The sequence below is a fragment of the Argentina silus genome (genome assembly GCF_951799395.1).
Source record: "Argentina silus genome assembly, chromosome: 2".
NCBI lineage: Eukaryota > Metazoa > Chordata > Actinopteri > Argentiniformes > Argentinidae > Argentina > Argentina silus.
The window spans coordinates 24874708-24890381 of record NC_139656.1 but is presented as its reverse complement, the minus strand read 5'-3'; the positions used below and the strand labels follow the sequence as shown (position 1 = coordinate 24890381).

The window sequence follows — 15674 nt, the reverse complement described above, 5'->3', positions numbered from 1 at the left end:
TCACATGAACATGGACAACTTGGGTAAGTTTCGATACCCTTTTTCAAGCTTTCGTATAAAAATGATCTAAGACTTAGATAAAACTGTATATGGTTTAACAATTAAATGTACTGAGTTCACAGAACTAAGAAGGTCCTTTATCAATCTAGCTAAATGTTGGATACTTTTCAGCTACTCCTTCATATTACCATGTAGTTTGATAGTATCTGTTTTATTCATCATGGTCATTCTCAACACAACAACGATGTATGTGACTGCTACAATCAACCACACAGGAACCCTACTTTCAAGTAGAACAAATGATACAGGCAACAAATCCTCTACAGGTGGGTTGGAATAGAATGTGTGTTTGAATGCTTGCTAATGATTGTCTCTCTAGTTCTAATCGTGTAACGGGTAAACATTCTTTCACAGATTGCACACTGGACAAGACATTCTACATTCTAATCGGCTTCTTAGTATTGTCTGTCACCACAATGATTTTACTGGCAATTCTGTGTGCGAGGAAGTAAGTCTACAGCTTTTCCAGTGTACAGTTGTCAAACATTTAATTTGTGTCTTATTATCCTATAGTACTATATCTAAAACTGGTGTAGTCATTCCATACTTGATGCGTCCCTGTTACACCCATTTAAAAGATGTACAGTAATACTAACATGCTGCATTCCCTGAGCAGAAAACACACTTTGATTAATACCATTCGAGAACTGCAAGATGAGGGTCGATCAGTCTGGGATCCTACATCTGATCGGCCTGTTAGAAGTCCCCCCACATTAGAACTGGTCTCTGTCACTCTGGGACAACAGTCACAAAACACCAGTTCAGCCTCTCTGCTGCACAAACAGACAAGCAAATCAACCTCTAGGTCTCTCTGGAGGCCACAACAAATGGTAAACTCACTTTGGAATTTTGCTGGACAACAGTGTCAGAATGTTCTTGGTTTTAGAATTTTGAGATGGAATTGGGTAACAGCCTGGACTGCATTTCCCAGGTTCCCTCTTTCAACAAGTCTGGGCTGGGTCTCGAGCAACTCATCAAAGCAGGGAGGGAAGGCGTGTACTACAAGGCAAAGATGATGCATGGTACCTGCAAGGGCCACACTGTTGTCACCTGCAAGATGACCAAAGAGGGTAAGGCCACATCTACCAGATGCGCCGACACAGTCATTACCAATGCCAGTAAAACAGTGCACCATATTCCTTAAAGGTGCAATCTGTAATTCAAACAACAACAAAGTGAGGGATGGGGCGGGAGAAATGTAACCACTCTCAATTTCATAGACAGCTATGGATGGAAGGACTGACCATCCATGAGATAACAAGTATAGTTCGAACTATGTTTTCAAGCTATACAGTATGTGTTTACAATTGCATTGTTTACCGACAATGGAGTAAAACAAGCTTATATTTTGGGTTCTGATGGGGTAAGACAGTTGAACTAAGATCATGAGGCATTTATAAACTATATTCTTCAAGAATCAATGGCTATATATCATTCATTTAAGTCCAAATTCATAATATCAATCACAGAGTTCACTGTTTGAGATGCATAAAGGGGGCTTGACAAATGTGGCTTGTGCTCTGCAGGGGTTAGTCACAAGAGGGTAATGAAAGAGGTAAACATCATGAGAAAGTTGGACACCCACAAGAATGTGCTGCAACTGCTAGACTGGAACATCACTGAGGGTGAGACAGGCCTACAGTGATAATATGATGTAATCAAGACAATGTTAAGGATACGCAGCAATGTTGAGAAGGTGATTTCTGACAACTGCAAACTGTCATCATGTCTCATGAGATAACACCTAAGTGACGAGATGAACATGTGATGTGTGGGTTATACTTATTTAGTTCCCCTGATGTTGTTGTTGATGATGACGGTGGTGGTGGTACATGTGCTTTATGTCCCATTACCCTAGCTCCTTACGTCTTGATTATGGAGTCTGTGGTCAATGGGACCTTGCGCAGTTTCCTACAAATCCATCAGGACCAACTATGCATGGACAAAGACCTGCAGAGCCTCTTTACGAGAGCAGCATACCACATCGCCCATGCCCTGTGTTACCTGCACTCTAAAATGGTACCGCAACATTGGAATCAATAATCTGCTATCTTCAAATTATCAAATTTCAATACTTCACTATACATCCCCGCTTGAAATGCATCAGCTTTGTTGCACAATTTCTACACTCGAGTAGACTCCAGACATCCACTGATTGGATTCACAGCTAAACTGGTTATGATAAGGCCACCATCAATACTCTGCATTTGACAGCATTTCATTGTGATGCCTGTTTCACTAATTGGCAGTGAAACAACTAACTAGGCCCTGTGTGATCTATAGGGGCGGCAGGTAGCCTGGAGGTTAAAGAGGCCGGCCAGCAATCGGAAGGTTGCTGGTTCGATCCCCGCTCCAGGAGGGATCTGGATGTGAGTTGGTGACTGGAGGGTTGCTGGCAGCATATCCAGGTCCCTACCACTGCCGTTGTGCCCTTGAGCAAGGCACTTAACCCCGAATTGCTCCAGGGGCGCTGACTTGGCTGACCCTGTGCCCAGAGCCCAGCGCTCTGTTCTCCCTGGGGGGGTGTGCACGTGTGTTGTCTCGGAGGGGGGGTGTGCAGTGCGTGTGTGTTGTCTCGGGGGGGGTGTGTGCAAAAAGACCCATTCCAACAATTGATGTGAATTGATTGCATGGCAAATAAACAGACTTTGACTTTGAGGTGGTGCACTGCGACCTAGCCCTACGGAACATCATGGTCAATCAGTTCCCCCAAGAGGTGAAGGTGGCAGAGTTTGGACTGGCCCAATACCATTCCCACTTGTACAGCCTCCGCCACAGCCGCAGCAACACAAGTTACCGCTTGGTAAGTTCTTGGACCTCTATTGTCAAAAGGCTATAGAGTATGTATGTGGCCCTGAGGTTCACTGGTTCCCATGGATTCCTCTACAACTATACAGTTTCTAATAGTCTGTTAGGGTCTAACAGGTCCACAAAATGCTAATATGTTGTTGACATTATACTTTGTGACAAGTAATCTGTTTTTCTGCCTCTGCAGTGAATTGTAATAACTCCCTTTTTAGAATCAGTGGGCTTAACTCCCACCACTGACACCCATTGTGTCACATGTGCATAGCTCACAATAGCAAAATGCTAAGATATGAGGTACCATGGCGGCCATTAACATGAAAAAAGATGTTGTCACCAAACATAGCGAAAGGCATACTATTGTGAATCAAATCATGCTTTATTTAAAGTGCATTACCCAAGTCTCAATACACTTTACAGGAATAAAATAACCATTATGCTAAATATACAGAAGAGCTTTGCATAGGAGTCTCATACTGACTCCTCTTTATTTACACAGGAAAGAGTGCCCCTGCGATGGTATCCTCCAGAGTACTTCAGAAACAACTTCTATAGTTTCAAAGGAGATGTCTGGTCCTTTGGCATTCTGCTGTGGGAGATGCAAACGTTTGGTGAGACGGAGGATAATCTCAATGTTCATTAGATCCCTGAAATAAAAAAAAAGTGTGAATAGTGATTTGATAAAACTCTGTTAAGGGACCTTACCATATCCCAACATGGACAATCCTGAGATGGTGGTGTCTCAAGTCTGCTCTGGACACAGGAACTCAATTCCAGAGACATGTCGACCAGAGATGTGAGTAGTGGGTCCATTTGGATCTGAAAAAAACCCAAAATGGCTTCAAGGCTTCCATCGCCATGCAAGAGGCAGCAACAAAAGCCTTAAACATACTGTACAAGCATTCATTTTCACTGATCTAACTGCTTGTATATGTTATTGCATGGAACTGGTGGCGTGTCCTATCTGAATCTCTTTATCCCCAGACGGCAGGTGATAAAAGACTGCTGGCTGGAGCCCTACTCTCAGAGGCCCTCCTTCAGTGACACTGTCAGAGTCCTGGAGAACACCCTGGAGGATGACGCAGTGAGTGTGGCTGTAATTCAAAACACCCTCTGTATGGTGCACCGCCTACTGTACCAGCTCCTCTGTGGTTCAATCATTCTTCAGATGGAATCTGAGCATTCTACCTTTAATGCCGTTTCTTCCTTGTGCTTGTGTCTGACCTTTCTGCAGGATTACGTAAAAGTGGACAACACAGCACTGCTAGCCCATGTTGGATCTGTGGGACTAAACCCAAGTCCACCCAACTCTCTAACTCAGGACAATTGATTATCAAAACATGCATGAATGCTACACTCACTTAACACTTTATTAGGAACCCCTGTACATCGTCTCCTGGTGGAGGTGGTGTAATGGTGTGGAGAATGTTTTCTTGGCACACTTTGGGCCTTTTAATACCAATCAATCATTGCTTGAATGCCACAGCCTATTTGAGGATTGTTGCTGACCATGTGCATCCCTTCATGGCCACAATTTACCCATCTTTTAATGGCTACTTCCAGCATGATAATGCACCATGTCACATTGCAAAAGTCGTCTCAAACTAGTTTCATGAACATGACATTGAGTTCAATGTTCTTCAGTGACCTTCCCAGTCACTGGAACTGAATCCAATAAAACACCTTTGGGATGTGGTAGAACGGGAGATTCACAGCTTGAAAGTGCACCTGAAAAATCTGCAGGAATTGCGTGATGCAATCATGTCATCATGGACTAGAATCTCAAAGGAATGTTTCCAACATCTTGTGGAATCAATGCCATGAAGAATTGAAGCTGTTTTGAGAGCAAAGGGAGGCCATACCCAGTATTAGTGTTCCTAATAAAGTGTTCAGTGAGTGTAGATCTGTACATTTTTGGCATTTAGCAGTCTTGGTTGCAGTTAGAGTGAAACTATTATTATATGTGTATAGGATAGTCACAAATATTGCTCTGTAACATAACTTTTTTGCCTTGTGATCTTATAGAATAGAATTATATAATATATAATAGAATTATTGCTAGGCATACCAGTTAAATCAATTGTGTTGCCAGTTAGTATAACATTACTAAGTTCTACTATTTGTTACCAATGAACCGCAGATTGACTACACGGTACCACAGTAGTGTTGATTCACATTTATTTGGTTCCTTTTCATGATTATGTGGGATTGAATGTTGTACATTTAATCCAATAAATGCCTACTGTAAATGTGTTGGATCTTTTGATGTAATGAAAATGTTATGGTTGTGTAAGGCCAGTAGAGGTTTTGAAAAGGATTCCCAAGTTCACTTAGTACTTCAATTCTACTTATATGGAGGCAAGGACAAGGGTTTCGAAAGGGACATGGAAGACTACCTACCAGTGAATATGTGTCATATTGACATTGCTGATAATAGAGGAGGGTGTAGCCTACATGTTGATGTAGGGAGGGTGTGTGTGTGTGTGTGTGTGTGTGTGTGTGTGTGTGTGTGTGTGTGTGTGTGTGTGTGTGTGTGTGTGTGTGTGTGTGTGTGTATATATATATATAAAATCATAATTTGCTTTAGAACTAGGTAAACTCTTATAGAACTGGTCATTCTGTTTCATGTGTAGCGAGTCTAGTGCAATCAGAGCCTACTACTGCCATTAGAGCTGAAGACGGTATGACGTGATACTGTGACGTGCTGCCAGTTTCGAGGTTCACAAGACTGATTCTGCTCCCATGTTTTCAATGTTGTGAGCCATCCCATAGATCTATGTACCTTTGAAGTAAAGGTGGGGAGGAAAATAAAGAGCTGTAAATAAAGGTAAGTCTATGTGTCATATAGAGGTTATGTAGAGACAGCCGCTGGTACGCAAGTGTGTTTATAAGAGAATGGTGCTAGTGTGCTAGCCACGATTAGCGGATGCTAGCTAACTAGCTTCGACGTTGGCCTGCCAATGTGAGCTTATGTTATGTATTTGGCGATCACCGGCTCCTTATAATGATACAAATGGAGTCGGCTTTTTAGCTTAACGTCGGCTAATTGTGCCATCCATCGTACATGTTTGTGTTAGTAACTTAACCTAGCGAGCTAGCTAACTCAGCTAGCAAGGCCTTTAATGTTGTGCTGAGGTAGGGCTGAAATCACTGCATGATAGGCGTTGCCATAGTAGTCCAGTAAAAGCTAAGCGGTCTGTGATGTTGAGTTAACTGTTCTGTTGTGTTTGCTGTCTCAGGCAGACTTTTTATATGGTAATCACAGCTGTAGACCAATTTACCTTCTATTTGTGTGGCTTTTTTTCTCCCATTCCCCTGTCCCTCCCTCACCCACCCCATGTTTGCCTCTTAGCTCTCTGCCATGTCTTTGGAGAATACCTCAGACCTGACCAATGACAACACGTGCATGAGCTCCTCGCTGACCCTTGACCTCCGCTCCCCTCATAGTGCTCTGCTTGATTCTGACCTATGTAAGAAGGGCAAAGGTATGAGCACATCCTCCTCAACCAAGAAACGCCACAACTATGCCACATCTACACCTTTGGAGCTGTTGAATGGCACTGTGGTTGCCATTGATGACGATGAGTCCTGTCAGCAACGAGAGGAGGAGAGGGTCCGGAATCAGGAGAACGAGCAAGGCCAGAATGGCACAGGCACCAATGCCAAGTGGGTCAAGGAGGGTCAGAATCAATTACGCAAGGTGGCAGAGAGGCAGCAGGACCAGAATCAAAACGCTGACCAGAATCTGAATCATAACGAGAGCCCAGATGGAAACCCCAACCAGAACTCTTTGGTGGCGGAGCACCAGGAGGATATGGAGAAGAACTCCTCCTCAAAGACCCTACGGTCCCTATGCTCTGACCTCAATGAGCCACTTCTGATCGACACCTCAGAGGCCCCTCAGGGGAAAGAGCAACAGGGGGAGGAGAAGGAAGAGGAGGAGCAGGAGGAAGAAGAAGAGGAAGAGGCACTTCCAGCAGGCGGAGAGAAGGACACAGACTCCTCCGAGGCACAGAGTTGCAGTGAGTCTCGGAAAGAGGACAGTGGAGAAGGCAGCAATACCTCCCTGCTGTTTCAGGGCAGGAACGGAGCGCCCAGTGATGAGGACTCCAGCTGCATGTCACTGTCACAGGGCAGCACAGCCAACAGCACGCCAGACGGTGACCCAGGTAAGAGAGGCTAACCTAGAGGACAAACAATGTCTCAGTAGGTAGTGAATACAGGGTTGGGGCTTTCCCCTCTGGAAATATGTTTTCAAGTACAGTAGATTATAGCCTTTTTGGAACTAATATGAGTGAGCGAACAGGGATTGTGGGATTAAGTGCAAAACCACAGCAGCAACTTCGTCCTCTCCTCCTCTTTGCGCTTCCACATTTTCCCCCTTCCGTCCCATATCGCTCATGTGTCTCTGCTTGTTGTTTTAGAGTCCTACTGGGATCGCAGTGCGTTTGAGACTGACACAGACCTGCCTGCCGGGTGGATGCGGGTCAGGGACACCTCAGGTACCTACTACTGGCATATTCCCACAGGCACCACCCAGTGGGAGCCCCCCTCTCCCCTAGAGGAGGGCGAAGGCCCAGAGAGACCCTCCAGTACCTCACCTGCTATCACACCCAGTGAAGAGCCACAGGTGAGACCTTTAGGACAGGGAAAAGGGTGTCTGTCTGGGTGGACACCAAGAGGGGGATGGTATGGGGGGCTTAATACTTCACATGAAATACCAGCAAGGTTCTCCCAATATGGCACAGAGTCTAGCCTCCATTTGTATTACAGCATGTCATTGGGTCTGTGAATGCTGGTGAAAAGTGAGTCAAACCTGCATTGACCCATCCACTCTCTGCTTGCCTGTGCCAATGAATTCCTAGTCTGTAGACTCATTGGGCACAACCTGCTTAGTGGTTTATTTCCTGACTTCTAATTGGCCTTTGGACTCTCTTCCTTGTGTTTTCAGCTGACATGGAGTGGTGTTTCCCGCCCCAACAAGTTCAATGATGAGGAGTTCTGGAAGGTGAGTGCCAGGCATGCAGCGATAGTTTGCGGTGGACTATTTATCAAAGTCAAAAGGTAAAACCTCCTCGAACCTTGACCACCAACCTCTGACCTTCTCCCTGTTATTTTGATGTCTTCAGGAGGAAGATGCGGCCTCGGATCAGAGCATGAAGGAGTTTGAAGGAGCCACGCTGCGCTATGCCTCCATCAACCTCAGGTGAGCCCAGTGTGTTTCTTTCCATGTGAGTTGTGCTTTGAGCCTTGTCGTGACGTGCTCTTGCCCCGCGTGGATGGCAGTTGATTCCTCATGGACGCTCTCTCCATCCTTTTTTTTATCCAGTTGCTCACAGTCTGAGGGAAATGAGAAGCTTGGTTCGCTCATCAACGACCCAGACGCTAAGGTACGTGTAAGCCTGTTCTCTCAGATACGTAGACGATCATTATCATCCACATCCCCTCCTTCATACATCTCCGTATCTCTCATGTCTTTCTGTCTCTCGACACAGGTTTTCGCAGTGCGTTCTCTCGGCTGGGTGGAGATATCAGAGGAGGAAATGGCTCCAGGGAAGAGCAGCGTGGCAGTCAACAACTGCATCCGACAGCTCTCCTACCACAAGCACAACCTGCACGACACGGCTGGGATCTGGGGAGAGGTCAGAGAACTACTGGGCTTGTCAACATCGCTACATGTGCATGTTGGTGTTGGGAATGTGACCTGGATATTGTCGGTAGAACAATATATCGTTTTGAGGATGGATAGGTTATGTCTTTTTTTTTTCTTTTTTTTTTTTTCACACACAGGGCAAGGACATGCTCCTGGTTCTGGAGAATGAGACCTTGAACCTGATTGACCCGTTGGGTCAGACTCTGCTGCACTCTCAACCTATCGTCAGCATCCGTGTGTGGGGAGTGGGCCGGGACAATGGCAGGTCAGTACACTGATTGGATGAATCAGAACCCTGTTCTGAAAGCCTAGTTGCTAATGCTCTGTACTGTTTGACTCGGATAAATGTGTGGTATCAGAGGAGGAGTAGTCTATATGTATTCACAGCATTACTCTGCATACCTCTGCCACTCGAAGGACTTGATAGGATCTCACCATGGGTTCAGGAGTTTGTTTTGCGTGTCTTTCGATTCAGTTGACTGTGTTGCAAGAACCCATAATCCCAAAATGATTGTAATGTTTCTTATTTTGTTTAGAATTTGCCTCTTCTTAAAATGGTGGTTATTTTGTGACTACATCCTTTTTGTTTTCTGTTGAATTGATTGTTTTGCTGTTTTCTCTCTAACCTGCTGCACTGGGCCAATCAGGGAGAGGTAGTGTACTCCTGTTGCTGTATCCGCCATCATTTGTCATGTAGCTCATAGTTGTGGTTGTCATAGTGATATGTGTTAACATTGGCTAGTCAAGTGGTTGATTCCATACCCCCCATCCCATAATGTTGGACGTCTCTCACACTCCCCACGGCTTCTCCATCAGTTTCTTTGTGTACGACGTCTCACATAGTTATCAGATATCATCGATTGACCAATATTGTTGATCATTAAAGGAAAAATATTAAGTGATGATCAGTGCTCTCTATACGGATATACACTTACTGAGCACTTTATTAGGACCACCTGTACACCTTCTCATGGTGGAGGTGGTGTAATGGTGTGGGGAATGTTTTCTTGGCACACTTTGGGCCCGTTACTACCAATCAATCATCGCTTGAATGCCACAGCCCATTTGAGTATTGATCCCGTCATGGCCACAATTTACCCATCTTCTAATGGCTACTTCCAGCATGGTGTAATGCACCATGTCACAAAGCAAAAGTCGTCTCAAACTGGTTTCATGAACATGACAATGAGTTCAGTGTTCTTCAGTAGCCTTCCCAGTCACCGGGTCTGAATCCAATAAAACACCTTTGGGATGTGGTAGAAGGGGAGATTCACAGCTTGAAAGTGCACCTGAAAAATCTGCAGGAATTGCGCGATGCAATCGTGTCATCATGGACCGGAATCTCAAAGGAATGTATCCAACATCTTGTGGAATCAATGCCACGAAGAATTGAGGCTGTTTTAAGAGCAAAGGGAGGCCCTACCCAGTATTAGTATAATGTTCCTAATAAAGTGTTTGGTGAGTGTAGATTTAGTCATGCTCATGATTTGTGTTTTTGTTTGAGTTCATTAGTATTGATAGATTTGTTGACACATTGTCCAACCCGAAATCGTACGGTGCACCATTGTGCAGAGAGCTCTCTGAATAGGTCCTGATCAATATTCATTTCAGCACCAGTGTTCATTTCATCTGCCTCATTCGTCCACCTTTTATTGCAGCCTCTTTCTCTAGTTGACACTCAATCTTGTTTGTTTGTTTGTGTGTGTGTTTGTGCTCATGATTTTTAGGGACTTTGCCTACGTTGCAAGAGACAAACTGACCCATGTTCTGAAGTGCCATGTCTTCAGGTGTGACACGCCTGCTAAGAACATCGCCACAAGCATGCATGACATCTGCTCTAAGGTAAGCCCCGTCTGCTGCAGTGTGAGCCTCAATACTGTCACTGTAGTCCCCTTTATGTAAGGGTCGTTAACATTTGTGCGTTTACGTTTTAGTCATTTAGCAGACACTCTTATCCAGAGCGACTTACACATAAGTACATTTGTCTTAACTTTAAGTACCGTAAGTGAATCACTTACACATCCTAGCCATGTATAGGGACATTCTATGAGAAACCCTAGAGATCTCCCTTTTTCACAATGTATAATACGTATAAAACCTCCTCTCCGGTTCAAGGGGTCAATTATTATTATTATTTTTAAATAAAGCATACAGCTGTTTCTTTATTCCCCTCTAAACTGACCTGTCTCTCTTTCCGTAGATAATGGCACAGAGGAAGACATCCAAGTCCTCTCTCAACAGACTCAACATGGACCCCTCCATACTGATGGGCATTCCTTTCCAGGGTAAAAACACTGTCACACATGACTTGATAGCCTGAAAGCAAACATATCAATAGGCTCTGTCAGGTTCTCTCCCTGTCTGTGATCTCTTTCTCTCTTCCCTCCCCCCTCCCATCCCCTCTCCTCTCCCTACAGAATTCCCCACACCAAAGAATGAGCTAGTCCAGCAGTTCCAGGTGCGTTACCTGGGTAACGTGCCAGTGGCTAAACCCGTAGGTAAGGAACGCTTCGGTAAGGAATGCCCTTTATTTCTTCTCTTTTATCGATGTTGTGGTGATGTCATAGGCCTGTGTTGTGTTGTGGCGCTGTCTGTATTCAACTTGCCACCTCTCACTCTTAAATTGATACTTTAGATGGGGTTCATTCCGTTCCAGTTCAGTGTTTAACTTATATTTGCTGATATATTGACATAATATATAATGTTTCATGTGTTGTTTTGAGCTGTCTTCTAGTTAACGATAGTCCTTCTTCGCTAGCTTCTTATCCTCCTGACTGTCACAATTCCTGTCCTTTCCTCCTTTTGACCAAATATTCCAGGCACATAGTTTACTCCCAACGCATGTTTAACCTGATTCTTGACCTATTCTTCCCAGGTATGGAGTTAGTTAATGTTAACCTGGAGAAAGCATTGAATGCCAAAGAGAAGGACGAATGGCCGTCTGTTACTGTGAATGTGGCCTCAGCCACACTCACCATTATCACTGATGATGAGGTGGGCGCACACACACACACACACACACACACACACACACAAATAAATACCAAAAGATTGAAGACAGGTTGCTGAAGACAAATTGCTGTGGGAATATTCTAACCCAAGGGGTAATCTTTCTCTTCTTTCAGACAGAGGAGGTGCTGTCTGAGTGCAGGGTGCGTTTCCTGTCCTTCATGGGTGTGGGGAAGGACGTCCACACCTTTGCCTTCATCATGGCCGAGGGCCCCGGGGACTTCATCTGTCACATGTTCTGGTGTGAGCCCAACGCTGCCAGTCTAAGTGAGGCAGTGCAGGCTGCCTGCATGGTGAGTACTCCCTCTAGGTGGCGTGAGTGTACACTGTAGGATACAACTGTTAGTGTGAGTCTACACTGTTGTAGAGAGAGACCTGTTTCACCAAAAACACATCCCCAACATACACAGGCCATGAAACTCTTTCTTTTCAAGGGTATATTTTGTGTCCATTTATCCATGTCGTGTTGAGACTGGGTGCTAACGTTAGTGGTCGTTGACAGCTGCGGTACCAGCAGTGTCTGGATGCCAGACCCCCCAGTACCAGCTCCTGCCTGCCAGGCCCACCGGCGGACTCTGTGGCACGCCGCATGGGCTCCAGCGTCAAGAAGGGCGTACAGAGCCTGCTGGGCAGCTTCAAGAGGTCTGGAGCCCAGACGCCATGAAAGATGCCAATCCCAACCCACTGGCCCACCTCCTCCCTCAGATCACCCAGCTTATCATGCCAGTCACGGCTCTCTCTCTCCTCCCTCTGCCCTCCACTTCCATCCCATCCCACCCCACCCCACCCCGCCCCCAGTCCCACCCCCAGTCCCACCCTGAGGCATAACCTGCTTCCATCTCAACACCTGTCACTCCTGTTGGATGGCATGTCATTAGTCATGGGCAGTGTGGGCTGCTTATGGGGCATCAATTAGCCTAGCGTAGCACTGCCCACTGCTGCTCCATGCTTTAGAGGTTCTTCACTCATACCTTGGTTGGACAACATCTGGCAGGCTGAGGTTATCAATTCTCCTCACTTTTGGTAGCTGCTTTTGTGTGTTTTTTTTCCACCTGTGAAGAGAGAAGCACTCGACAGCATGGAGATATTGGTTTGGATGGCAATGGTTGGTTTCAGATGTATGGTCCAGGTTTCAACATACCAATATTCTGATTATTACACGCACAGTGCTTAAGAAAATAGGACTGCTCTGTTACATTGTTTCAGCTATTGGGTTAATTGCAGAACAAATATATTATATACTTATTTGTTAAAAAAAACTAGAAGGTGTGCAATTGAATTGTGAATGTTGTTGATCTCATGCCATCAATTATGTGGCTTTATCATTTTTTGCTTTTCATGTCCAAATTGATTTAGACTTGAAAGGAGTTATTAGAACAAGAGAAAAGGGCATGAAACGTCTGTATAAATGCATCATGATGAATGTCTGAATATCAGCTGAAAGAACTAAGATAGACTAGTCAACGTGCGAGTCACTAATCGTTTTAGGCATTAAAATATCTAGTTGTGCATTGGGATATATTACCATGCCATGTTGTTCTAGATACCATCACATCCCTCCTTCCATCTGAGGGAGCTGGTGAACCAGAAAGTGCTTTATCTTTGTTTTATAGTTATTTTTATGTGTATTGCAAATTGCAGTAATAGGTGTACAGTTCAGCTTTTTATATCTGACGATGATGAGAAGATAGCGGCATGAGTCTGCTCTTAAAAGAGTGCAGCTTGAATTGGATTTCAACCTCTCTGGGCGGTTTCAGAGAAAGACCAAGGTTGTATGCTTGTTAGTTATTCACCCACTGGATACCTGGTAGAAGCTATGTTGGAATTATGGCAGATGGAACCAGAAGCTTTCTGTTGTCAAAGCTAATAGAAGAATCTGCTTTATGCTTGGTTCCTCTTCATACCTTTTGCATGTCTCAGTTCATGTCTCAGTTCATTTTCCCCGTATGTATTAGTCTGTGTTGTATAACCACGTTTTCTATTTAATTTTGTTATACGGCTGTGTTTTTACTCAAAAGGTGGCCGTGTCTGCGGCCCGTACAGGATGTCATGTCCTGTAATTTGTTCATCTCTGTTATGTTTTTGACTTTGTTTGTACATCTGAGTGGAGTGACAGAGCTACTGTTTGCTGCCCCCTTGTCCTTGCAAACAGTTACTGCCGAGTTTCTGAAAACACTAAAGGAGAGTTAGGAAGCCTGGACAAATGAGGCTGTTTTTAGAATTGATTTTCTATGCACTGTTGACTGAAGTCTGAAAGCCCTGTTTTTATTGAGCTTTTTTTCATTAAACAATTAACTGTAGTCTTCCAGAATGGGATTTTATCATTTAGATATTTGATAAAAAATGAAAAAGAGCATAGTCTTCCCTTTTTGATTTTTGAATATTCCTCTTTTCTTAATGAAATGATTATATTTTTCTAAACGTGTATGTGTATCTGTAGAGAAGAAATGCTTTTTTTTTGTTTTTTGCCTCAGTTCTCACCACTATGTGGTCCCTGGCTGAACATTGTGTCAAGTACATGCTATAGTTTTCCTCTTTCACTTTACGGAGAAGGAGGTAGAGGAGGTTCCTCTTTGTTCCACGTGGTGCATAAAGTCCTCACTTTATAGTGTCACATTATTTCTCCTACCAGTACCAGAGAAGTAGTCCGGTGTGGATGGTTGGTGTCTGGCTTATACCTGGCTTCAGTAGTAGTTCTGTCACTCTTAAGCCTGACTAATAATGAACAAAAGCTCAGATAATTGTATGTATAGTTTGTTTTGTTTTAAACATGGCACATTTCATTGTGTTGGATTTTGTTTCTGAACTGGATTTGTTTCAAGGTCATTTCCTTAGGTCATCCATTTCTCACTCGCTGTCAGACATTGGTTGAGACCTTGTACAAATAAAGCTTCCTGATGTTCTAATTGATTTATAATACACACTATGTAATGCGTCTGCGGCCCTAACAACAACGCCTGTCGGCTGTGACTTACGATAAAGCTTGAGTGCCGCATGCAATTACCATCAAAAAATATATTGTGTAATGTGGCTCTAAATGTGACTGTACAGGAACTCCGTTTTACATGTCATATTTGACTATCACTACACTCCTGGCTTTGATCCACTTGTATGTTTCTGGAGAAAGACCGTTTTATATTCATTTGACGCGTCTCTGAGAAAGTGGTCTGCCCCGTGTGTATTTACTCTCAACTGTGTAACAACTGTCAGTACTTGGTTGACCTTAACCTCTTAGAACCGGGGAGCTCAGAGGGCCGACGGGATAGGACTGGAACCGTTTGTGTTTGCAACGTTACATGAACCTACTGTACTAACAACCCCATTGGCTTGTGTGTTAACGACCTGATGTGTGACGCTTGAGACACCTAGGATGTTTTAGTAACAGGAAAGGATTGTCATTGACTCCTTAAGGCCTAACCCGTACTGTACACGTGTGTTGTAGATGTTTTCTCTGAAAAGACTGACTTGGATGAATTGCATATTTTGTTTCGTTGAGGAGCAGACCCAAATATTAGAGCAATTCTTAAATTAGAATGTTTGGTCCTGTGATCATGTTCTCTCTCTTGAGATAAGCCATGACGATATATATAATCTCATTTTGAATCTAACAAACATATTCCAAGTGTGTCACTGATTTTGTTTTTCCCTCTTTTGAGTGAGATGTTTATTAAGCCTTATTAAGGAAATCTTACAATGAAGCGATACCTTTTGTTCATATGTCCTCCATGTGGGGAGTGAGTCATGTCTTTAATATCCACTTTAATGCAAAGAAGGCTTTTGTTTTTTATTACGTGTTCTGTATATCTAAAGAATGTAAATTAGATGTTATGTATATACATGTATATTAATATTACGTGTCATATGACAAAATAAAAAGTGGAAATGTCCTATGAGTGTCATTCTTTTCTTTTTTTTTTATATGTATTTTTAGGGCATTTCTGCTTTATTGGGACAGAGACAGTAGAGATTGACAGGAAGGATGGGTGAGAGAGAGGAGGGATGACATGCAGGATATGTCGATGGCCGGAATCGAACCAGGGACCTTGCGATGATATGGTATGATATGCGCCTTAGTGTGCTACGTCACTGAGCGCCCCGTGTCATTCTTTTAACCTTGGTCACGTCAATGGCACGGGGAAACATCTGA

At 44.0% G+C, this 15674-nt stretch overlaps 2 protein-coding genes across 3 annotated transcripts; both read left to right on the top strand.

The window, feature by feature from the left end:
- The first annotated feature begins 401 nt into the window (after positions 1 to 401).
- Positions 402 to 5084, top strand: LOC310819328 (fibroblast growth factor receptor homolog 1-like). Its single transcript, XM_083690574.1, has 10 exons — positions 402 to 508; positions 677 to 890; positions 992 to 1130; positions 1587 to 1685; positions 1919 to 2079; positions 2720 to 2863; positions 3365 to 3476; positions 3562 to 3661; positions 3850 to 3949; positions 4100 to 5084. Exons 1-10 carry the CDS (start codon positions 477 to 479, stop codon positions 4193 to 4195), a joined length of 1197 nt encoding a protein of 398 aa, XP_083546700.1. The 5' UTR covers positions 402 to 476; the 3' UTR covers positions 4196 to 5084.
- A 488-nt stretch (positions 5085 to 5572) lies between these two features.
- On the top strand, positions 5573 to 15415 carry LOC310801430 (amyloid beta precursor protein binding family B member 1-like). Of its 2 annotated transcripts, none has more exons than XM_083665461.1 (14): positions 5573 to 5692; positions 6218 to 7034; positions 7290 to 7495; positions 7817 to 7873; positions 7995 to 8071; positions 8195 to 8255; positions 8361 to 8507; positions 8656 to 8783; positions 10246 to 10360; positions 10719 to 10803; positions 10936 to 11016; positions 11394 to 11512; positions 11644 to 11820; positions 12030 to 15415. In XM_083665461.1, the coding sequence occupies exons 2-14, from the start codon at positions 6227 to 6229 to the stop codon at positions 12189 to 12191; spliced, it is 2223 nt and encodes a 740-aa protein (XP_083521587.1). In that variant the 5' UTR covers positions 5573 to 5692; positions 6218 to 6226; the 3' UTR covers positions 12192 to 15415. The 2 variants fall into 2 exon arrangements, with proteins under 2 accessions (XP_083521587.1, XP_083521586.1); XM_083665460.1 differs by having other exon boundaries at positions 10936 to 11031.
- Positions 15416 to 15674: the final 259 nt, after the last annotated feature.

What these genes read in the sequence shown, in the direction of transcription:
- LOC310819328 (XM_083690574.1), top strand. Translation starts at nt 477, where the DNA reads ATGATTTTACTGGCAATTCTGTGTGCGAGGAA. An exon ending in GCAACACAAGTTACCGCTTG is followed by an intron (nt 2,864 to 3,364) that starts GTAAGTTCTTGG and finishes TTATTTACACAG; the next exon opens with GAAAGAGTGCCCCTGCGATG. An exon ending in GAGACATGTCGACCAGAGAT is followed by an intron (nt 3,662 to 3,849) that starts GTGAGTAGTGGG and finishes CTTTATCCCCAG; the next exon opens with ACGGCAGGTGATAAAAGACT.
- LOC310801430 (XM_083665460.1), top strand. Translation starts at nt 6,227, where the DNA reads ATGTCTTTGGAGAATACCTCAGACCTGACCAATGACAACACGTGCATG. An exon ending in CACGCCAGACGGTGACCCAG is followed by an intron (nt 7,035 to 7,289) that starts GTAAGAGAGGCT and finishes TTGTTGTTTTAG; the next exon opens with AGTCCTACTGGGATCGCAGT. An exon ending in TGCATGACATCTGCTCTAAG is followed by an intron (nt 10,361 to 10,718) that starts GTAAGCCCCGTC and finishes CTCTTTCCGTAG; the next exon opens with ATAATGGCACAGAGGAAGAC.